Genomic DNA, 23,926 nt, shown 5'->3' on the forward strand with positions numbered 1-23,926 from the left:
ATTTTGCTGTTCATTGAAGTTAATGGGTAGAAAAATCATCTGCACAAAATACGCAGCAAAAAATATGCGGCAGATCCTGTACGTGTGAACGTTCCCTAAGAAGGCGAAAACTAAATAAGAAGCAGGAAAGAAAAAAAGAGGAGTCACCCAGATTTCTTATTCTATGTTGTACCCCACTCCCTGCTCCCATACTGTTCAATAGCCATACAGAAAAGGGGCGACTGGACTGACACCCCTAGTGTGGCCAACTGAGGGGAGATGCTCCCTTGGACAATTTCACTTGGGAGTAACACAGACGCATTTCTTTTTCCGTATTATAGCCGCTAAACCCGGCCTGACCGTGGGTCTGATGACTCTAAGGCCTCATTCACACCTCGGAATATCCCGCTGCTGCAGAGTCCCATTGAACTGGATTCTGCTGCAATGTACACACGGCAGAAATTCTGTGCCAGATGTTTCCATCACAGAAATTCCGAATTCCGTGTCCGCAGAAAGAACGAACCCGTACATTATTTCTGCGGACATTTACGTGCGGTCCTAGTGCCGGCATATAATGTCGTCGCCCGCAGCCGCCGGAATGTTGGCATGGTGATTTTCCGTGTGGACATTTCGAAATGTGAACATAGCCTTAGGTCACGTTTCCACACCACTGCCCTTTGTTCCAAAAAACGGCACAAAAAATAAACTACCCTCTCATTTGGCACTCTGTAGATTAATTAATTACAGTTTTAGCCATGGCGTTTTTTTCCCCCTGCGTTTTTCTCATTACAAGTCACATAAGTCATCTGATTTATTTTTTTCTTTATCATTTGACTCAACTCGACTTTTATTATTATTTTTTTTAATCATGCGACATTGCGTTTTTCCTGCCTTTTTTTCCCCATCCCTCTCATATACGTCTATGGGGGGGGGGGGGGGGGGGAGGGACAACAAGATTACCTGGAAAAAAATAAACATAGCTATGAATTGTGCCAAAAAAAAAGTGGCTAAACGGCAAAGGAAAAAACGCCAAGACGGTTTGGCGTTTTATATTTCCCTATTTACTCCCAGCTAAACTAATGGAACACAGATTTATTGGGGAAGATTCATCAAAACCTGTCCAGAGGAAAAGTTGCTGAGTTGCCCATAGCAACCAATCAGATCGCTGCTTTCATTTTTCAAAAATGAAAGAAGTGATCTGATTGGTTGCTATGGGCAACTCAGCAACTTTTCCTCTGGACAGGTTTTGATAAATCTCCCCTATATTTCCCTTATGGATATCTTAAAGGGGTTCTCCGGTGCTTACACATCTTATCCCCTATCCAAAGGATGGGGGATAAGATGTCTGATCGCGGGGGTCCCGTAGCTGGGAACGCCTGAGATCATGCATGCGGCACCCCGTTAGTAATCAGTCCCCGGAGCGTGTTCGCTCCGGGTCTGATTACAGTCTACCACAGAGCCGGCGGCGTGTGACGTCACGCTCCGCCCCTCAATGCAAGCCTACGGGAGGGGGCGTGATAGCTATCACGCCCCCTCCTGTAGGCTTGCATTGAGGGGCGGAGCGTGACGTCACACGGGGCGGGGCGTGACGTCACACGGGGCGGGGCGTGACGTCACACGGGGACGGGGCGTGACATCACACGGGGCGGGGCGTGACGTCACACGGGGGCGGGGCGTGACGTCACACGGGGCGGAGGCGTGACATCACACGGGGGCGGGGCGTGACGTCACACGCCTCTGGCTCTGCGGTCGACCTTAATCAGACCCAGAGCGAACACGCTCCGGGGACTGATTACTAACGGGGTGCCGCGTGCATGATCGCGGGCGTCCCCAGCTGCGGGACTCCAGCGATCAGGCATCTTATCCCCTATCCTTCGGTGTAAGCACCGGAGTACCCCTTTAAGCTGGGTTCACACCACATTTTTGCAATACAGTTCCCGTATCAGGTTTTTGATGAAAAACGGATTCCTCAAAACCGGACTAAACTGTATCAAAACGTGTTTACAAATTTCAACCCGTATACAGTTAAAAACCGTAAAAAAAATGTATACGTTTTTAACTTTTCACTCCATCATAAATAAAGTTTCACTTGTTTGATTGAAATTCCAAGAAAAAACAACTGTGCAAAGTAAAAAACCGTATGTTGAAAACCGGATGAATCCGTACGCACATACAGTTCTGTACGGTTCCCATTGACTCCCATGTTAAAAAAAAATCGTATACGGTTTAATACAGTTTTTCACCCGGACGTAAAACCGTGGTAGGCTACAGTTTTGGGTACGGGGAAAAAAACTGACAAAACCGTACAGGATGCAAAACGGACACAACCGGATGCATCGTTTGGCATACGGTTTTCAATGGAGAGTCAATGCGTACGGTTTTCAATATGGTTCCGTACGGTTTTCACATTGAATACGTATACGGGAACTGTACTGCAAAAACGTGGTGTGAATGCCGCCTAATACAGTTCCCGTATACATTTTCAATGTGAAAACCGTACGGAACCGTATTGAAAACCGTACGCGTTGACTCTCCATTGAAAACCGTATGCCAAAATATGCATCCGATTGTGTCCGTTTTTTTCCTGTACCCAAAACCGTAGCATACCGCGGTTTTTGGTCCGGGTGAAAAACTGTATTAAACCGTATACGTTTTTTTTATTAACATGGGAGTCAATGGGAACCGTATGTGCGTACGGTTCCATCCGGTTTTTACCAGACGGTTTTTCACTCTGCACAGTTTTTTTTTTCTTGGAATTTCAATCAAACAAGTGAAACTTTATTCATAATGGAGTGAAAAGTTAAAAACGTATACTTTTTTTTCCCTTAAAAACTGATGCAACCGGACATCATTTTTAAACAATACAGATTAAAAATGTTCACACACGTTTTGATATAGTTTAGTCAGGTTTGGAGGAATCCGTTTTTTTTTTATTAAAAAAAAAACCTGATACGGGAACTGTATTGCAAAAAACGTGGTGTGAACCCAGCTTTACAGCAGTGGTCTCCAAACTGTGGACCTCCTGGTGTTGCAAAACTACAACTCCCAGCATGCCCGGACAGCCAACGGCTGTCCGGGCATGCTGGAAGTTGTAGTTTTGCAACACCAGGAGGTCCACAGTTCAAAGACCTAGGTCTTAAAGGGGTACTCCGATGGAAAACTTTTTTTTTAAATTTAAATCAACTGGCTGCAGAAAGTTAAACAGATTTGTAAATTACTTCTATTAAAAAATCTTAATCCTTTCAGTACTTATGAGCTTCTGAAGTTAAGGTTGTTGTTTTCTGTCTAAGTGCTCTCTGATGACACGTGTCTCGGGAACCGCCCAGTTTAGAAGTAAATCCCCATAGCAACATAGCAATCCTCTTCTAAACTGGGCGGTTCCCGAGACAGGTGTCATCAGAGAGCACTTAGACAGAAAAGAACAACTCAACTTCAGAAGCTCATAAGTACTGAAAGGATTAAGATTTTTTAATAGAAGTAATTTACAAATCTGTTTAACTTTCTGGAGCCAGTTGATATATATATATATAAAAAAGTTTTTCCCTGGAATACCCCTTTAAACAATATACATATCTGTATATACTATACACCCTGTTATATCCGTGCCGGTTATTTGGCACCACGACAGCCCTAAAGATAAACATCCATTGACTTCTGCGCTCTGGCGACCTCTGCTGGGTGACTATGGTAATATCCGCGTTACTAATAATAAGTCAGTGACCACATGGATGCTATATATAGGTGTGCGTGAAGGGAATAGGATTTCGTGTCAGCAAGTAAATATTTTCGCCCGGTCCCCACTCTTAAATTTTCATTGCACATCCCAAAAAAAGAACGTCCAATTGGAGGGTGATGTCCGCCATACTGATGGCCCCAGAGAAACCAATGTTAGGCGGCATTCACACCACGTTTTTTGCAATACAGTTCCCGTATCAGTTTTTTGATGAAAAACTGATTCCTCAAAACCGGACTAAGGCTGCATTCGCATCTCGTTTTTGCAATACGGTTGCCGTCTCCGGTTTCATTGAAAAAAACGTATCGAACCGTAGTGTAAACCGTATATATAGACATTTCATTGTAAACCGTGCGTCCAAACGTAGCATCAGGTTGTGTACGTTTTGCATCATTTACGGGTTTATACGGTTTTTAACAGTACACCGAACCGTAGTCTACTACGTTTTTGTGCCTCGGTCAAAAACCGTATCCAACCTGTATATGGTTATTTTAAAATGGAGTTCTATGGTAACCGTATTGAACCGTATGTGCGTACGGTTACATCCGGTTTGCACAATACTGTTTTTCATATTTTTTTTCAATTTTGGGGGGAAATTCAATAAAAAAAAATAACTTTATTTAAAATGTTGACAAACATAAAACCGTATCCGTTTTTTTTTTCAAGGAAAACGTATTAAAACCTATGCAAACAGACATCCGTTTTCAGACCGTATACGGTTTAAAAACGTGAGGAGGCATATATACGGTTGCATAAGTTTCAGTCCGGTTTGGAGACATACGTTTTTTGTCCAGAAACAGGATAGTTAAAAAAAAAAAACGTATACGGTTTTAATACATTTTTTTTTACCCGGACCAAAAACCGTGGTAGACTAGAGTTTTGGGTACGGGGAAAAAAATGGACAAAACCGTACAAGACACAAAACGGACACAACCTGATGCATTGTTTGTCATACGGTTTTCAATGGAGAGTCAATGCATACGGTTTTCAATACGGTTCTGTACGGTTTTCACATTGGAAACGTATACGGGAACTGGATTGCGAAAACGTGGTGTGAACCCGGCCTAAACTGTATGCAAACGTGTGCTCTGAAATGAAACTGTATGCGGTTTGAGCTTAGAGGTCCTGTTGTATCAGTGTTTGTAATAAAAAAAAAACTTATACATTTTTTGGTTAACACTTTAGTGCAATAAAGTTCAAATTGTTGTATTGAAACTCCAGGGAAAGTAGGTTTAGTTTGCTATGTACAAGAAAGAAAAAAAAAACGTATCCCAAAAACCGTATGGCACTGTAAACACATCCGTTTTTTATTGACTTCAATGTCAAAGAAAAATGTATAAGTTTTTTAAACAGGACACAATACCGTAGTAGACTGCAGTTTTGTGTACGGTAAAAAAAAGCACATAAAACCATACACAACCGGATGCATCTTGTTGCATACGTTTTTGCATGGGAGGTCTATGTGTACGGTTTTCCATACAAAATAGTATACGGGAACTGTATAGCAAAATCGTGATGTGAATGCACCCTCTCTAAAATCCAGGTCAGATGTGTTCTACACATCTTCCTGGTGGCCATACATATGACTGCCAGTCTGAGGAAGGAGGATTAACCCTCCGAAACGCGTCTTTTGGTACTTAAACATAGTGCTTTCTAGCACTTTAACCCTAAGTTTATTTAAGTACCAAAACACGTGTTTCGCAGAGTCAATCCTCTTTCCTCAGACTGGCATCTGCCAGTCTGAGGAAGGAGGATTGACCCTCCGAAACACGTCTTTTGGTACTTAAACATAGTGCTTTCTAGCACTTTAACCCTATGTTTATTTAAGTACCAAAAGACACATTTCAGAGGGTCAATCCTCCTTCCTCAGACTGGCATCTGCCAGTCTGAGGAATGAGGATTGACCCTCCGAAACGCGTCTTTTGGTACTTAAATAAACATAGTGCTTTCTAGCACTTTAACCCTATGTTTATTTAAGTGCTAAAAGACGTATTTCGGAGGGTCAATCCTCCTTCCTCAGACTGGCATCTTCCAGTCTGACGAAGGAGGATTGACCCTCCGAAACGTGTCTTTTGGTACTTAAATAAACATAGTGCTTTCTAGCATCTGCCGGTCTGAGGAAGGAGGATTGACCCTCCGAAACGCGTCTTTTGGTGCTTAAATAAACATAGTGCTTTCTAGCATCTGCCAGTCTGAGGAAGGAGGATTGACCCTCCGAAACGCGTCTTTTGGTACTTAAACATAGTGCTTTCTAGCACTTTAACCCTATGTTTATTTAAGTACAGAAAGACGCGTTTCGGAGGGTCAATCCAGGTCAGACACGTTGACCTGGTGGTCATTTATGGTCTGACCGCTATAACTTGTAGTGGATTGGCCAATTGTCCGGTAAATGACCGTGTCACACACAGTCAGTGACCATTTATAGTAGAACTTTACATGGGACGAAAAACCTACAATACCAAGATAGTTTGGAACTATAATGTCCATATAGCTGGATATTACGACTAAAAGGGGTTGTCTTCAATGTAAAGGGGTACTCCGCTGAAAAAAAATTTTTTAAGTCAACTGGTGCCAGAAAGTTAAACAGATTTGTAAATTACTTCAATTAAAAAAATCTTTACCCTTCCAGTACTTATTAGCAGCTGTATGCTACAGAGGAAATTCTATTGTTTTTTAAAAAAAATTTTTCTTGTCCACAGTGCTCTCTGCTGACACCTGATGCCCGTCTCAGGAATTGTCCAGAGCAGGAGAAAATCCTCATAGCAAACCTATGCTGCTCTGGACAGTTCCTGACATGGACAGAGGTGTCAGCAGAGAGCACTGTGGACAAGACAAAAAAGAAATTCAAAAAGAATAGAATTTCCTCTGTAGCATACAGCTGCTAATAAGTACTGGAAGGGTAAAGATTTTTTAATAGAAGTAATTTACTAATCTGTCTAACTTTCTGGCACCAGTTCATTTAAAAAAAAGTTTGCCACTGGAGTACCCCTTTAAATTAAGAAAAAAAAAAAAAAAAGTCTTGTTTGGAAACAGCACCACCCCTGCCCATAGGCTGTGTCCGGTATTGCAGCTCAGTCTCTTTCATTAGAATGGTGTTGAGGTGCAACACTGTTGACAGATGACCAACTAAGTGGTCATAAGTACCCTACATTTACCGTCCACTGATAAGCGATTTGAGTGTAAAACGTAACCTTTATTATTATTATGGCCATTGTTAAAAAAACAACAACAGACGGTCTCTATATGATATGTCAAGTAGTTTTAAAGCATGTTACTTCATGCCACTAGTACGTGTTATTGTGGCTGCAGTCCACCAAAAGCTCATTAAGAGACCTAACTGTTGATTTAAAAACATATACACATTGCCCCCCCCCCCCGAGGTTTCACCACCAACAGGTGGCTTTCTCAAGGGCTGTAGGGCAAATGGCCATTTGCCCTACAGCCCTTGAGAAAGCCACCTGTTGGTGGTGAAATGTCGGGGGGCAATGTGTATATGTTTTCAAAGGGCTATTCCAGGCAAAACCTTTTTATATATATATATATATATATATATATTATATATATATATATATATATCTCAACTGGCTCCGGAAAGTTAAACAGATTTGTAAATTACTTCTATTAAAAAATCTTAATCCTTCCAATAGTTATTAGCTTCTGAAGTTTTCTGTCTAACTGCTCATTGATGATGTCACGTCCCGGGAGCTGTGCATGATGGGAGAATATCCCCATAGGAGCTGGACAGCTCCCGGGACGTGAGTCATCAGAGAGCAGTTAGGCAGAAAACAACAACTCAACTTCAGAAGCTAATAACTATTGGAAGGATTAAGATTTTTTAATAGAAGTAATTTACAAATCTGTTTAACTTTCTGGAGCCAGTTGATATATATATATATATATATATATATATAAAATAGTTTTTTTCCTGGAATACCCCTTTAATATGAGTTTTTGGCGGACTGCAGCCGCAATAAGACGTACTAGTGTCATGTAGTAACATGCTTTAAAGGGGTTGTGCGCTGCCCTGCAGTTCGGAGCTCCGCTCACAAGTCCGGAAGTTCATTACTCCAAACGCTGTGTGCGGGCTTCCGTCCGCGGGACGCCGTTTCACCTGACGGAGGATGGAGTTGCAGCTGACGACTGACGGGGATTGGTCCGAGGCGGGACGCCGTTTTACCTGACGAAGGACGGAGTTGTGGCTGACAACTGACGGGGATCGGTCCGAGGCGGGACGCCGTTTCACCTGACGGAGGACTGAGTTGCGGCTGACGACTGACGGGGATTGGTCCGAGGCGGGACGCCGTTTCACCTGAATATTCACAGAATATTCCATAAATATCCAATACATGCGAGTCCCACCATTGAAGATTGTGCCCACCACCACTACCGACCCCTGGCTGTGGCCTCAAGAGCTAGTCGGGAAGCTGAGAAGAGCCGAATGGGCTGTTTTTCAAAGTTTGCCCGACTCCCATTGATATCAATAGGAATTGCGCAAATAGCCTTGCACTATAAACTAGACTTTTCTGTAACTCCGAAAGAGCAGTGTTTCCCAATCGGTGTGCCTCCAGCTGTTGCAAAACTACAACTCCCTGCATGCCCGGACAGCCATTGGCTGTCCGGGCATGCTAGGAGTTGTAGTTTTGCAACAGCTGGAGGCACACTGGGTGGAAAACACTGCTCTATAGTGTAGCATATACATAGGTCTGACGGGGACATTTTGCAAAACATATCGCCACCTAGGGTTTGTAGCTAGGTACTACAGTCTAATTGCATAGTTTAGGATATGCGCAGTCCAATATAAACAGCTCCCGTAAAATAAGATGCAGTTTTCAGTGTAAGGCCGGGTTCACACCACGTTTTTGCAATACATTTCCCGTATACGTTTTTAATTTGAAAACCGTACGGAACCGTATTGAAAACCGAATGCCAAAAGATGCATCCGGTTGTGTCCATTTTGCATCCTGTACGGTATTGTCAGTTTTATTTTTCCCGTGCCCAAAACTGTAGCCTACCGCGGTTTTTGGTCCGGGTGAAAAACCGTATTGAAACGTATATTTTTATTTATTTTTTTTTAACATGGGAGTCAATGGGAACCGTACAGAACCGTATGTGTACGGTTCCATCCGGTTTTCACCAAACTGTTTTTGACTTTACACAGTTTTTTTCTTGGAATTGCAATCAAACAAGTGAAACTTTATTCATAATTGAAGGAAAAGTTAAAAACGTATATGTTTTTTTTTCTTAAAAAACTGATGCAACCGGACATAATTTTTCAAACCGTATACGGATGAAAATTTGTACACGTTTTGATACAGTTTAGTCGGGTTTTGAGGAATCCGTTTTTTTTTTAATCAAAAACCTGATACGGGAACTGTATTGCAAAAACGTGGTGTGAACCCAGCCTAATGCGCAGAGGCGTAGCTTCTGGGCCCTGATGCAGAATCATCAACAGGGCCCCCATGTGCCAATTATGTTCAGCCACAAAAAAAATGGACGTTAAATAAAAAACCCCAAAAACTCCCAGTTATACGGTGTGAACACGGCCTAATACTGAAATTTTCCCAAAATCCATATATCCATTCCCTGGGACTAAATTCAGACGACTATTCCTGAGAACGCGCTTGATATGCCGTGAACGTTTCATCCCCCGCTTTACATAATAAGATATTGAGCCTTATTTCCATATATGTAAATTGATCTTTTTAGCATATGAATTTGCCATCCTCTGATTACATCTTTAAGAAATGACATTAAAGTCGCCTCGCCGCCTAAATCAGCAATTTTGCTTTTCTAATCAGAAGCCCATAGATTGTTTTTTTTATCCAATAATCAATTTTCTCTACACCTGCGCCCTATCCATAAAGATCCTCCCAAACTACGACTCCCAGCGTATCCAACCGCACGGTCACACGACTCCCAGCGTATCCAACCGCACGGTCACACGACTCCCAGCGTATCCAACCGCACGGTCACAATGAAAATGTAAAACTGTAAACTGAACTGGTAAAATGGTAGATGTAGAACCCAGTGGGCACCATCTTGTCTCAAATTTTGGCCCTTTTTTTAGGGTTCTGCTCATAAAGATGGCCGGCTTGTACTCTCTCTCTCTCTAAACCCCTGATGAATGGGTAATTGTCTCGAATGTCATTGGGGGGGGGGGGGGATGTCCCTTAACATGGCCACCATCTTGTCATAATCGTTGCCCCTTTTCGTAGCGTTCTGCTCATAAAGATGGCCGGCATTGGCTCATGTTGCTCTCTCAACCCCTAAGCTGAACATAAATGTCATGGGGGGGGGGGGGGGGGGGGGAGGAATAGTCTTGGATGTCATGGGGGGAATTGTCCTTTAACTTGGCCACCATCTTGTCATAATTGTTGCCCCTTTTCGTAACGTTCTGCTCATAAAGATGACCAGCATTGGCTCACGTAGCTCCCTCTCAACCCCTAAGTTGAGCATGAATGTCATTGTGTGTGTGTGTGTGGGGGGGGGTAATTGTCTTGAATGTCATGGGGGGGGGGGGATTTTTCTTTACTTTGGCCACGATCTCATCATAATTATTGCCCCTTTTCGAAGGGTTCTGCTCATAAAGATGGGTGGCATTGGCTCACCCTGCTCTCTCTCTCTCAACTACTTTAGATTTAACTAAGCTGAACATTAATGTCATAGGGGGTAATTGTCTTGAATGTCATGGGGGGTGGGGGTGGAATTATCCTTTATTTTGGCCACCATCTCATCACAAATGTGGGCCCTTTTCATAGGGTTCTGCTCATAAAGATGACCGGCATTGGATCACGATGATCTCTCTCTCTCTTTCAACCCTGTAAACTGAGCTAAACATAAATGTCATGGTGGTGGTGGGGTAATTGTCTTGAATGTCATGGGGAAGGAATTGTCCTTCTTAAGTGTCGACTCAAAAATCTTCCAGTGGTCTATTGCCCACTTAAGTGTACTTAGGAATCTAAACAAGCCAATATAAGCTGGCCACAGACATCAATAATTCTTTTAGTTGACAGTAACCACTACTGATTAACATGCACGTTGTGTATCTATTGGTTTTTATTGCGTTGAGTTACAGCCAAGAACCTGGCATATAGGTTTACACCGATCAGGACAGAGGGCAAAGTATCAATACAGATAATGGAGAAATCGAAGCAATTCTGGGCCTTTCAAGATGTTTGAGCTGAATTCTAAATGTGTTTTTCAGAGAATCTTGCTCCGTCTGCAGAGTATATATTTAGTCGTTTGGCAGCTTTCACCATCTCCTTCTCTGCCAGTCTTAGGGGGTCCATATGTGAGAAGGTAATACAATCCCAGTCTGAACTGCTCTCCCTATAAGGAGTCTCCAAGAGTCTGCTAATTATACCAGCTCATATCTTCTGGGCACCGGCAGCCACCTCTTGGGGTTCAGTCATCTGTGGACATAGTGCTGTGACAGAGCCCTGTGTCCCTAGGCACCATGTCGCAGGTCAGTCTGCATTCTACTTGGGTCACCATCTTGGCTCAAAAACCTTTTTTCTCTGCCTTATCATTTTTAATTCTTGTATTACTTTACTTTTTGCTGCCTTGGTTTTTTTTTGTTTTTGGGGCATGGGTGGGATTTTTGTACTTTCACATCAGATCTGGCAGAGGAAATTTTGGGCTAAAGCTGCCAATATCGGAGGATGCATAAAATGCCTGGATTGCTTTTTTTTTTTTTTTTTTAAATGTTTGGATTAACATAAGGAATATGACAAGATACCTTCACCAATAGGCCCTACTCCACCACTATGTGTGGAGTAGAATGGTAGCACCTTCTTCTCTAGCTTATTCTTCTTACACAGTTAATGGATGGATGAATAATATTTGGGCAGACCTTATGTGTGGTCACCAGCACTCATATCATGCATTTGTTTGGTTTGCAGCCTACAGACCAGCAGCAAGATGCGAGGTCCTTCCTCAGCGAGGAAATGATCGCCGGTAAGAATGTCTACTTTGGTTTTACTACGTGTGTTTGCATATGTTCCTTAATGTTCATACCTAAAAGTATGTGATATTGTACGGGGTATAGGTGCATGATTCTTAAAGAGCTATACATGGATGTTAAAACCTGTTCAGAGACCATATATGGGGGCCAGAATACTTATTTTTAGGCCTAATTTGACATCTAGAGCATTGGAAAAGTCTTCATGACTTGTTCAAAATATCAGAAACACAACTTCTAAACAAAATACATAATGCCCAATTTAACAAAAATAAAATAAAAAATTAAATTTATTTAGGTTACTAAACAAAATTTGTAATGCACAATTTAAAGAAATTCAATTCAATATGTAATGCAAAAATTTCACAAAAAAAACAATGATTTAGGTTTCTAAATAAAATGTGTAAATCACAATTTATTGGTATTTTATTTTTAAAAAGATATAAAAATAAAGAAGTCGTTATTTTATACTTTACTTTATTTTACGGTATATTTTTCTTAAAAAATGCAATTTCTTTATATTTCTAAACAAAATTTTTAATGCAATTAAAATATATATATTTTTTAGGTTTATAAAATATAAATATGTATATAAAATATAAATATGTAATTCATTTCATGTTTAATTCGTATATTATTTAACTGGTTTCACAATTTAATATTAGTGTATATATTTAGTGTATTAGTGTATATAATTTAATATTAGTGTATATATTTAGTGTATTAGTGTATTAGTGTATATAATTTAATATTAGTGTATATATATTTTTTAAATAGATCGAAATTAGAAAAGTATAAGTTCTTTCTTTAGACTTTTCTTCTTTTTAGATCTATTCCATTGTTTGGAATAAAAAAAAAAAAACTTACCACCAAAAACTGCATGTGTGAATTTGGCAATAAGGTTACTTACATGTAATCCTAAAATGGTATAAAATAATAATCAGGAGGGGTAAGAAGTGGAAGGAATAAACATTTTTGGAATGTTGCTCAAAAGACAATATGGCCAAAAGATATCTTGTTCTTTACATGTGATAGAATGTAGCTCCCAAATGATATATAGAATAGGAACTAAGATGAGTTAGAAGAGCGGTAAAGACAGGTGGTGGTCAATAAAAAGGAGACGTCCACATGCCTGAAGTTAGAGGGGGTGGGGGAACAGGGCTAATCTATTTTGACCAGACCAGAGAATAAGTTATCCGAAAAGAGGAATGTAGTCTAAAAGTTGAAAGAATGACCTCCAAGTGGAGGACACGTGAATGTTGGAGAAGATATATCATGTATGTGTTGCCACCACCGGAGAAGCTCAGATCTTCATGTTGACTTTCTTTTCCTTCAACAGAGTTCAAGGCCGCCTTTGACATGTTTGACACAGATGGCGGCGGTGACATCAGCACCAAGGAGTTGGGTACTGTCATGAGGATGCTCGGACAGACCCCAACCAAAGAAGAGTTGGATGCCATCATTGAGGAAGTAGATGAAGATGGTGAGTTTAAACAGAAATGTTGTTGAAGTTCTTCTGCATTATTGTTTGGCCACTCTTTTTTTTTTAGGAGACATTAATCTTATAGTCTGTAAGTTATGGTTGGAATTTGTTGGCCATATTCTTTATATGATAAATGATGGTCTAGATAACAAGATAGGAGATGTATTCCCTGTAATATACTTATAACTATGGCATCTTACAGGCAGCGGTACCATCGACTTCGAAGAGTTCTTGGTCATGATGGTGCGCCAGATGAAAGAGGATGCTCAAGGAAAATCTGAAGAGGAGTTGGCTGAATGTTTCCGCATCTTTGACAAGTGAGTATCTTCTTTCGTTACCCAATTCATAAGGCCTATAAATAGACACATATAGATGGGCCTCCATGTCTCCCGGCCTCCAAGCTGATGGGTTCTCATATTTCCTCTCAGGAACGCTGATGGATACATTGATGGTGAGGAGCTGGCAGAGATCCTCCGTTCCTCTGGTGAGAGTGTCACAGATGAAGAGATCGAAGAGCTGATGAAGGATGGGGACAAAAATAATGATGGCAAGATTGACTTTGATGGTAAGTTCATAGTACCCTTGCTATGATAGGCAGAATCCTCCGGCACGCCATGATGACCATATCAAGTCACGCCATACCTAGCATAGAACATTCCCACATATTCCCTTTATGTACACATGTCTTTATCTCTTTGCAGAGTTCCTCAAGATGATGGAAGGTGTACAATAAACAAGTGGACATTCCTCCGGAGTATTTTTTTTTAAAAAGGAAACAAACTTTATTTATGTAAAAGAGCAATCATACATGCAGTTTACAGTATATGGTTCTCAACATGTCCAGTATACAAAGCAACATTGTACAGATCTTGAGTGAAAAACCACAACTTCATACAAATGCCATAATAAAGATAACATTATTGCGTCTCTGTGTGTGATACTGAAGATCAATTTACTATAATAGAGGAGTATATAGACCAAGTAACAGGGGTATCCTGCAAGAAGGTTTGGTCTGGTATAGTCACAAAGAGGTTACAAATGCATGCAGGCAAATTCACAATGATGGGTCAGTGTTGGCCGTGGGCCTTTGGGAGAGTTGCCACCTGTCTGGAATTGTTCCTCCTCATTCTTCTGCATTGTCACCCAGCCCCTGCCATCTCCTCTCCTGTTCCTGGCCGGCTCCTGTAGCTATCCCTTACCATCTCGTCTCATTGCACTTTGAAGCCACAAAGGATGAGCGTGTGGTGCCTACCTAGAAGAAGTGATGCCAAGCTGCTGAAGAATCCTGGAGACTGCCCTTCTGTACAGCCTGCCCTGGTGACCACAGACTAGCTGTAAATACCCCAATGGGTATTTATTACAAGGTTATGCTGGAACTTGTTTTGCCCCAATGTAAATATTCATTAAACAACAGTCTGCTCACCCAACCTCTAAATTACTTCATGATGGTGTCTAGGAACACTGGAGGGGCGCTGGCTCAAATGAATAGTCCATAGAAAAAAAGCAGTAGATTCCTTGTCAAGTTCCCTAAAATTCACACCTTTTATTAAGTGACTGTTAAAATAAAAAAACAAATATCATCTCAGGGGTCTAAAAAGACTTATGCGTTTCTAGCACAAAGTGCTCCAAATCATAGGATATGATTAAGGGCACTTTGTGCTAGAAACGTGTCAGTCTTCTCTGACCCCTGAAATGCTATTTGTTTGTATGTTTTTATTTTTTGCACCAATGTAAATATTCATTAAACAAACAGTCTGCTCACCCAACCTCTAAATTACTTCATGATGGTGTCTAGGAACACTGGAGGGGCGCTGGATCAAATGAATAGTCCATAGAAAAAAAGCAGTAGATTCCTTGGCAAGTTCCCTAAAATTCACACCTTTTATTAAGTGACTGTTAAAAAAACCAAAAACAAATATCATTTCAGGGGTCAGAAAAGACTTATGCGTTTCTAACACAAAGTGCTCCAAATCATAGTATATGATTAAGGGCACTTTGTGCTAGAAACGTGTCAGTCTTCTCTGACCCCTGAAATGCTATTTGTTTGTATGTTTTTATTTTAACCATAACTCAATACAGGATGTGAATTCAAAGAACTTGCCGAGGAATCTACTGAATGTAAATATTCATTAGTAGGTTGGCCAAAATTTGTAGTACCTCCGTGTTTTAATTCGTAATACTTTTCCAGGTTCATATGACAAAACTGAGTTGGAGGCTTTGGGTTGGAAGGGGTAAGAAGGTGTTTTATATGTGTTGATGATGGGTTGTGTAGGGGCGGTCTGGTGGAGGTTTATGGGAGTTTATTTTATGCAGTCATTTTGCCTTTACATGCGTACACCCCAATCTATAAAAGAGACTCCTATGTAGGGAAGCAGGTATGCGGCAGCAGGATGTGCTGGACAGTTCGTTGACCATGAAGGTCTCTAGTACAAATATGGCCTGAACTCCCAAAATTCTAATGGACGGGGATTCTAATTCCACATAGAGTCACTGTCTTTTTGTCTACACATGACAGGGTGCAGTGTGTAATGTAATGTACAGCCATAATCCACATGCTCACAGCATACAGTGGTCCCTCAACATACGATGGTAATCCGTTCCAAATGAACCATCGTTTGTTGAAACCATCGTATGTTGAGGGATTCGTGCAATGTAAAGTATAGGACACTGGTATTGGAGGTTATACTCACGTGTCCCCGCCGCTCCGGACTGTCACCGCTCGTCACCGCTGCCCTGGAAGTCGCCCTCCATCGCTGTCGCCGCGTCCACGAGGTGTTCCCGACGCTCCGGCAAGGCCTCTGCTTCCTCAGCATCCTCGCTCTCCGTTGCCGCCATCACGTTGCTACGCACACCGCTCCTATTGGATGACGGGACGGCGTGCACAGCGACATGATGACGACGATGGAGAGCGCCGACGATGCAGGGGATCCTGAAGAGGACGCGCCGGAGCCCCGAGAACAGGTAAGCGATCGTCAGCGGACCACACGGGGCACCGTAAATGGCTATCCAGCGGCAGCTGAAGCAGTCTGCGCTGTCGGATAGCCGTTTATGCAATGGCCCCCGACATACAAAAGCATCGTATGTTGATGCTGTCTCTGAGAGACCATCGTATGCTGAAATGATCATATGTCGGGGCCATCGTAGGTCGGGGCGTCACTGTATTTGACATTCACCACGGAACACATGGGCCTTAGTTTAAGTCCCAGTCTGACCTTGGAGTCGGTCAAATAGAAGAGATACTGAAAAGCCAGAAAAAGAGAAGAAGATCTAGGGGACTTATATGATAGAATCTAGGAAGGTGCTCAGTCACAGGTGACTGCAACCACTTATTCCAAATTCTAGTGCATCCAAAGTAGACAGAGCACTGATCACGAGGTCCGCTGTAACAATGGCTAGAAGTTTATTGCACTTATAAATACATGCAACGTTTTGGCTTAAAAAGCCTTTTTCAAGCATAGTTCCAAATTCTAGTTTAAGGGGTTCTCCACCATAAGGTGATTTTAGTACGTACCTGGCAGACAGTAATGGACATGCTTAGGAAGGATCTGCACTTGTCTTGGGGCTAAATGGCTATGTTGTGAGATTACCATAATACTGTGGCTAGCTTTTTGTGAACTGGTATTTCCTGTTTGACTTTTTTTTTTTTCACTACAAATCCCACAATTCCATTTTCCCCCCTCCCACACATCAGCCACCCCACCTATTGAAACATAAATGAGCTGCATCCATTCAAAAGACCTGTGATTTTCAATCAGGGTGCCTACAGCTGTTGCATTAGTTGCAGATTGATCTCTCTCCCACCAAGCGATCGCTCCACCCATTGAAGCAGACAGGCTCCCTGTCATCAGCTGACTAGTGATGTCAGGTCTCGGACGCATTGCAAGCTGGGGAAAAATCCGAGACAACAGTCATTTTGTATGCTGTTAAAAATAAATATTGGGGTGAAAATCACAGAAGAATTGTGAGAAAACCGTCACACACAGGTACAGACACTATATTATGAACTACACTAACTTCACAACCCCTGTAGCATAGTCAAATAAAAAAAAATCCTGGAATACCCCTTTAACTTGAGATGCCTCCCTTGACAGGGAGGGAAGTTAGTAAGTGTGCCAGTTTCTGGTAAGCCTCCCTTGGAAGTCAATGAGCGTGCCAGTTTCTGGAAATCATTGTTTAGCATCATGGACTATGTTCACAAGTAGTTTTTGAACCTTATTTTGAGGGATAAAATGTCCATTCTATGCCTCAGAAAAATGTCCAGTTCACATATAACACAATATTGAATTCCCAGTTTAGTCATTTTAGTGGCTTATATAGCCTCTCTCTGATGGAAGTAGATTAGTAGCTTGGAAGCATATTCTGAGTTTTTAGCACAGGAGCAGAAAAGGAGCTTAGTCTTAAAAAAAATTTAACAAAAAATTATAATATATTTAATCTTACTTTAGTATAATTCCTTTATCTAGCATAACCAGAAGAGCACAGATGACCTGGTTGACCACCGGTTGACCACCATCTCCTAAGTTTTCTGGCTTCTGCATAAGAACATTAATGGAACTATAATTTAACATTGACAGCTGGAGGAACTTGAGATAAGAACATCAGATTTCGGTTCATATATGCCTTATAGTCTTGGCGTTACGTAAATATTCAACCTTTCACATTGCATATAAAAAAACTTTGAATATAATGATGAGATTTTTTTTCTACATTTTAAGACTTTTTCATAAAGATGCTGACTAAACTAGATGAGGGGGTATAGGCGACCGGGGAAACCTACCGAATGTCACCACACATGAACGGAAATTAAATATACATTAAAACTTTTTGTTGGATAGAAGTTGGTCATAGAAACCAAAGAGATGACCAGCGCGGTGGAGTGCAAACAGGAAACTTTATTGAAGGTACTTGGACAGCACAGGTAAAACCAACACGTTTCGGGTCAAGCAGGACCCTTAGTCCGTGCACAGGTGTGGGTAGCGCAGCAGAGATGAGCCGTCTTATCCAACTTTTCAGAAGTTGGTCATAGGTTTATTGAAAGTCATTTCAAAGGGTATTCTGGCAATAAAAAAAAAAATTATAATGGAATTATGGTATTTTAAAGTAAAAAAACAACATACTAAGCTGCCTGATCTCCCGCAGCTGCTGCTACGATGGTGCCTGGTTCACTGCTGTTAATGCTTACTCCCATGTGTCGAAACAGCAGGAAAGGTCAGATCAGTGGCTGCCAGTGTAGGGGAGAGGAAGACCCAATGTATATACAACAACGGGGGTAGAAGGCGATGTCATGGAGTCAGGGAGAGCAGACCGTAATCTTCTAATGAATGGAAGGGAAAACCAAGAAGCACGAGCTATATTCATTAAAAAGGGGAATCGGTGGAGGTGAAAAACGAGTCCTATCAGTAAGGGGGTACATTCCCAAAATGGTTCATATGCCCCCAGAATGAGAAAAGAACAGCCCTTTGTGGTGCAGGTTCACATTACCCCTTCTATTCCAATGATCCAGTGCTCATAGGACTCCTACAAATTATATGCAGTAAAGACAGTACATCTGCTTACAACATAGGGTCAATTCGCACGGCAGAATTTCCGCTTGCAAAATTCCGCCTCAAATTAAAGCCCATAGACTTCTATGGGATTCCGAACGCCCATTCACACTTCTGAATTTCCGCTTGCGGAAATTCAGAAGTGGGAATGGGAGTGCGGAATCCCATAGAAGTCTATGGGCTTTAATTTAAGGCAGAATTCCCCAAGCGGAAATTCAGAAGTGGGAATGGGAGTGCGGAATCCCATAGAAGTCTATGGGCTTTAATTTGAGGCAGAATTCCCCAAGCGGAAATTCAGAAGTGGGAATGGGAGTGCGGAATCCCATAGAAGTCTAAGGGCTTTAATTTGAGGCGGAATTCCCCAAGGGGAAATTCAGAAGTGCGAATGGGAGTGCGGAATCCCATAGAAGTCTATGGGCTTTAATTTAAGGCAGAATTCCCCAAGCGGAAATTCAGAAGTGGGAATGGGAGTGCGGAATCCCATAGAAGTCTATGGGCTTTAATTTGAGGTGGAATTCCCCAAGCGTAAATTCAGAAGTAGGAATGGGAGTGCGGAATCCCATAGAAGTCAATGGGCTTTAATTTGAGGCGGAATTCTGCAAGCGGAAATTCAGAAGTGGGAATGGGAGTGCGGAATCCTATAGAAGTCTATGGGCTTTAATTTGAGACGGAATTCCCCAAGCGGAAATTCTGCCGTGAGAATAGACCCTTACTGTACAGGGTGGGGACCCTGGCAGGTTCATGCGTAAGGGGCCAATCTTTCCTTTATAACATATTCATTACTGTATATATCCCAGAGAGTCATCTTGTGTCCACACTGGACTCTCATAGTGCTGCTATCTAGTGAATACCCTATGATTTAGAAGTCAGAATGTATCGGGGGGTCTATGTGTGTACCCCAACATTGATCTTAACATGGGATTGTATTGGTGGGAATAGCTGTGCAGGTTGTTTTCAAGTTAAAAAAAGACTATTGTATCGACAAGTGGCCGTGCACCGGCATCCTACATGCTTCATGAATGGGGATGACCTGCAATACCAGACACAGCCCATGAACAAATGGGGCGCTGTGTCTACAAACCGAGCAGGCAATTTTATTCTAATCCTAGAATCCATTATAGCCTGGTTACACATCATTGTGTTTCCGAGCAGGCCTTATAAATTCCCTTGCTTTCTCTTCAAACCCATTCATGTTTCTCAACTTCTCAGTCTGAATTGTAACACTAGACGTTTTAGCGCTAAGAACATATTGTTCTCAAATATATATATATATATATATATATATATATATATATATATATATATATAAACATATTTCAAATTGGCTTCAGAAAGTTAAACAGATTTTTAAATAACTTCTATTAAAAAAATCTTAATCCTTCCAGTACTTATCAGCTGCTGTATACTACAGAGGTTGAGTTGAGTTGTTCTTTTTTGTCTGACCACAGTGCTCTCTGCTGACACCTCTGTCCGTGTCAGGAACTGTCCAGAGCAGGAGAATAACCCCATAGCAAACCTCTCCTGCTCTGGACAGTTCCTGACACGGACAGAGGTGTCAGCAGAGAGCACTGTGGTCAGGCAAAAAAGAACAACTCAACTCAACCTCTGTAGTATACAGCAGCTGATAAGTACTGGAAGGATTAAGATTTTTTTTTAAATAAATAATTTACAAATCTGTTTAACTTTCTGGCACCAGTTGATTTATTTAAAAAAATTCCACCGGAGTACCCCTTTAAGGTTAATTTGCTTGGAATTTACTCAAGTTCACACAGATGACTGACAACCCTTACACATGCTGACTATTAATGGAGAGAATTTTTCTTCAATATAAAAGCTTCAACAGTTTTATGTGCTATAAAAGGGGTACTCTGGCCCTGAGACATCTTATCCCCTATCCAAAGGATAGGGGATAAAATGTCTCACCGCGGGGGTCGTGCCGCTGGGGACCCCCGCAATCTATTATTCGCCACCCACCTATTTGAGCTACACGCCGCGGTGCCTGCTCACAAACAGCCGGGTGGCGACTAGAGGGCCGGAGTATCGCGACGTCACGACTCCGCCCCCGTGTGATGTCAACCCCCGCTATGCAAGTCTATGGGAGGGGGCGTGACGGCCGTCACGCCCCCTCCCATGGACTTGCATAGCGGGGGCGGGGGGGGTGACGTCACACAATACTCCGGCCCTGTGGTCACCACCCGGCTGTTCGTGAGCAGGCACCGCGGCGTGTAGCTCAAACAGGTGGGTGACAAATACAAGATTGCGGGGGTCCACTCCCAGGAAACAGTTCTACCTCTCCAGCAACCTCAGGCTTCCAGCTTCCAACAGAGCTCTCTGCTGACATCATGACCACAGTGCTCTCTGCTGACACCTCTGTCCATTTTAGGAACTGTCCAGAGCAGCTTATGTTTTCTATGGGGATTTCCCTCCTACTCTGGACGGTTCTTAAAATGGACAGAGATGTCAGCAGAGAGCACTGTGCTCGTGATGTCAGCAGAGAGCTCTGTGTTCCAAAAAGAAAGCCATTTCCTCTGTAGTATTCAGCAGCTGATAAGTACTGGAAGGATTAAGATTTTTTAATGGAAGTAATTTACAAATCTGTTTAACTTTCTGGCACCAGTTGATTTAAAAAAAAAACAAGTTTTCCACCGGAGTACCCCTTTAAAGCTCAAATGAAGCAGTAGCTATAAACAGTGTCTAGTAAATATGTATCATATTTACTTAATGGGGGACGCAGGGGACACAATCCGCATATCATTATGGCCGACAAGGCAGATGTCATTGTGATTAACATTCTTGTGCCGCAAAATGACTGTCGGCCATCGTCAGAGCTAAATGCAGCTCGTTCTTATAGTTGGTGGCGCATGAAAGGTCAGACAGGTGTCCTTCCCTCAAGAGAGTCCCGATTATATTCCTCTACACTATTAACATAGTTATGTATGACAGTGGTCTCCAACCAGGGTGCCTCCAGATGTTGCAAAACCACAACTCCCAGCATGCCCGGACAGCCAACGGCTGTCCGGGCATGCTGGGAGTTGTAGTTTCGCAACATCTGGAGGTGCGCAGGTTGAAGACCACTGATGTATGATAAAGAACTCCATCCCTTGGTTATATCCCCTGAAGAAACTCCTTTGAAGCTAATGCTAATCTTACCGTAAAACTCCCTGGAGATAGAATCCAGCACTCGTAGCTTGTAGGAATAATCTGCAATATATAGAATTTATAAATGAAAGCCCCGATCCGTGTTTAATTCCAGCCTCTCAGCTAAATGGACTTTTAAAGTGGTACTCCGGTGGAATTTTTTTTTATATTTAAATCAACCGGTGCCAGAAAGTTAAACAGATTTGTAAATGACTTCTATTAAAAAAAAAAAATCTTAATCCTTCCAGTACTTGTCAGCTGCTGAAGTTGAGTTGTTCTTTTCTGTCTAAGTGCTCTCTGAACTACACAACAGAGGAAGGTGTGTAGTTCTTTCCCGTCTGACCACAGTGCTCTCTGCTGACACCTCTGTCCGTTTTGGAAACTGCCCAGAGTAGGAGCAAATCCCCAGAGAAAACCTCTCCCTGCTCTGGACAGTTCCTGAGATGGACAGAGGTGTCAGCAGAGAGCACTGTGGTCAGACAAAAAGGAAATTCAAAAAGAAAAGACTGTCCTCTGGAGCATACAGCAGCTGATAAGTACTGGAAGGATTAAGATTTACAAATCTGTTTACGTTTCTGGCATCAGTTGATTTAAAAAAAAAAAAAAGTTTTCCAGCGGAGTACCCCTTTAAACAAGGACCTCAAGAGCGGACAATGTTACAGTTGCCAATTACAATTTCTAGAGTATGAAAAGACCAGTCTACACCTATTGTAATGTCCCAAGATTTGCAAGAGATTTTCTTGGTATAGACACAGTCAACACGTGTTGTCCATATGTCACCAATTGGGTGGTCAGTATGCCAATAGAGAAAAGGAGTGGTCATGGGCCGGTAGACCAGCAGGACAGGAATAGGAGACAGGAGACTATGTGCCTACAACACATGCACCATCTTGAGGTCCACACTTTGGAGAATACATAGGCCAGTGGTCTCCAAACTGTAGACTTCAAGATGGTGCAAAACTACAACTCCTATCATGCCTCTAAATGGTCTCCAAACTGTAGACCTCTAGATGGTGCAAAACTACAACTCCCAGCATGCCTCTAAATTGTGTCCAAACTGTAGACTTCTAGATGTAGACCTCTAGATGGTGCACAACTACAACTCCTAGCATGCCTCTAAATGGTCCCCAAACTGTAGACCTCTAGATGGTGCAAAACTACAACTCCCAGCATGCCTCTAAATTGTGTCCAAACTGTAGACTTCTAGATGTAGACCTCTAGATGGTGCACAACTACAACTCCTAGCATGCCTCTAAATGGTCCCCAAACTGTAGACCTCTAGATGTAGACCTCTAGATGGTGCACAACTACAACTCCTATCATGCCTCTAAATGGCCTCCAAACTGTAGACTTCAAGATGGTGCAAAACTACAACTCCTATTATGCCTCTAAATGGTCTCCAAACTGTAGACCTCTAGATGTAGACCTCTAGATGGTGCACAACTACAACTCCTAGCATGCCTCTAAATGGTCCCCAAACTGTAGACCTCTAGATGTAGACCTCTAGATGGTGCACAACTACAACTCCTAGCATGCCTCTAAATGGTCCCCAAACTGTAGACCTCTAGATGTAGACCTCTAGATGGTGCACAACTACAACTCCTAGCATGCCTCTAAATGGTCCCCAAACTGTAGACCTCTAGATGGTGCAAAACTACAACTCCCAGCATGCCTCTAAATTGTGTCCAAACTGTAGACCTCTAGATGGTTCAAAACTACAACTCCTAGCATGCCTATCAATGGCCTCCAAACTGTAGACCTCTAGATGGTGCAAAACTACAACTCCTATCATGCCTCTAAATGGCCCCAAACTGTAGACCTCTGGATGGTGCAAAACTACAACTTCCAGCATGCCTCTAAATGGTCTCTAAACTGTAGACCTCTAGATGGTGCAAAACTACAACTCCTATCATGCCTATAAATGGTCCCCTAACAGTAGCCCTCTAGATGGTGCAAAACTACAACTCCTAGCATACCTATAAATGGTCTCCAAACTGTTGACTTCTAGATGGTGCAAAACTACAACTCCCAGCATGCCTATAAATGGTCTCCAAACTGTAGACCTCGAGATGGTGCAAAACTACAACTCC

General features: G+C 42.2%; 2 protein-coding genes across 12 annotated transcripts in view; one reads left to right on the forward strand and one right to left on the reverse strand.

Annotated features, from left to right (window-relative positions):
* Nucleotides 1-14,470, forward strand: part of TNNC2 (troponin C2, fast skeletal type) — a 72,943-nt gene extending 58,473 nt beyond the window's left edge. For 3 of the 6 annotated variants that reach the window (XM_056549774.1, XM_056549773.1, XM_056549772.1), the window contains exons 2-6: nucleotides 11,614-11,668; nucleotides 13,012-13,155; nucleotides 13,358-13,472; nucleotides 13,584-13,720; nucleotides 13,857-14,470. In XM_056549774.1, coding sequence (XP_056405749.1) covers nucleotides 11,614-11,668; nucleotides 13,012-13,155; nucleotides 13,358-13,472; nucleotides 13,584-13,720; nucleotides 13,857-13,888 — 483 coding nt within the window. In that variant the 3' untranslated portion in view covers nucleotides 13,889-14,470. Of the gene's footprint in view, nucleotides 1-3,583; nucleotides 3,667-11,003; nucleotides 11,178-11,613; nucleotides 11,669-13,011; nucleotides 13,156-13,357; nucleotides 13,473-13,583; nucleotides 13,721-13,856 lie in introns of those variants that run through there. The other 3 variants (XM_056549776.1, XM_056549775.1, XM_056549777.1) reach the window with 3 other exon arrangements.
* Nucleotides 1-23,926, reverse strand: part of SNX21 (sorting nexin family member 21) — a 120,414-nt gene that overhangs the window by 78,128 nt on the left and 18,360 nt on the right. For 2 of the 6 annotated variants that reach the window (XM_056549757.1, XM_056549758.1), the window contains exon 3: nucleotides 21,849-21,899. The exons of 2 other annotated variants lie outside the window; for them this stretch is intronic. In XM_056549757.1, coding sequence (XP_056405732.1) covers nucleotides 21,849-21,899 — 51 coding nt within the window. Of the gene's footprint in view, nucleotides 1-17,595; nucleotides 17,688-21,848; nucleotides 21,900-23,926 lie in introns of all 6 variants that reach the window. 2 more of the 6 variants (XM_056549761.1, XM_056549762.1) reach the window with 2 other exon arrangements.

This window comes from Hyla sarda, chromosome 13, assembly GCF_029499605.1.
Source record: "Hyla sarda isolate aHylSar1 chromosome 13, aHylSar1.hap1, whole genome shotgun sequence".
Taxonomy (NCBI): Eukaryota; Metazoa; Chordata; class Amphibia; order Anura; family Hylidae; genus Hyla; species Hyla sarda.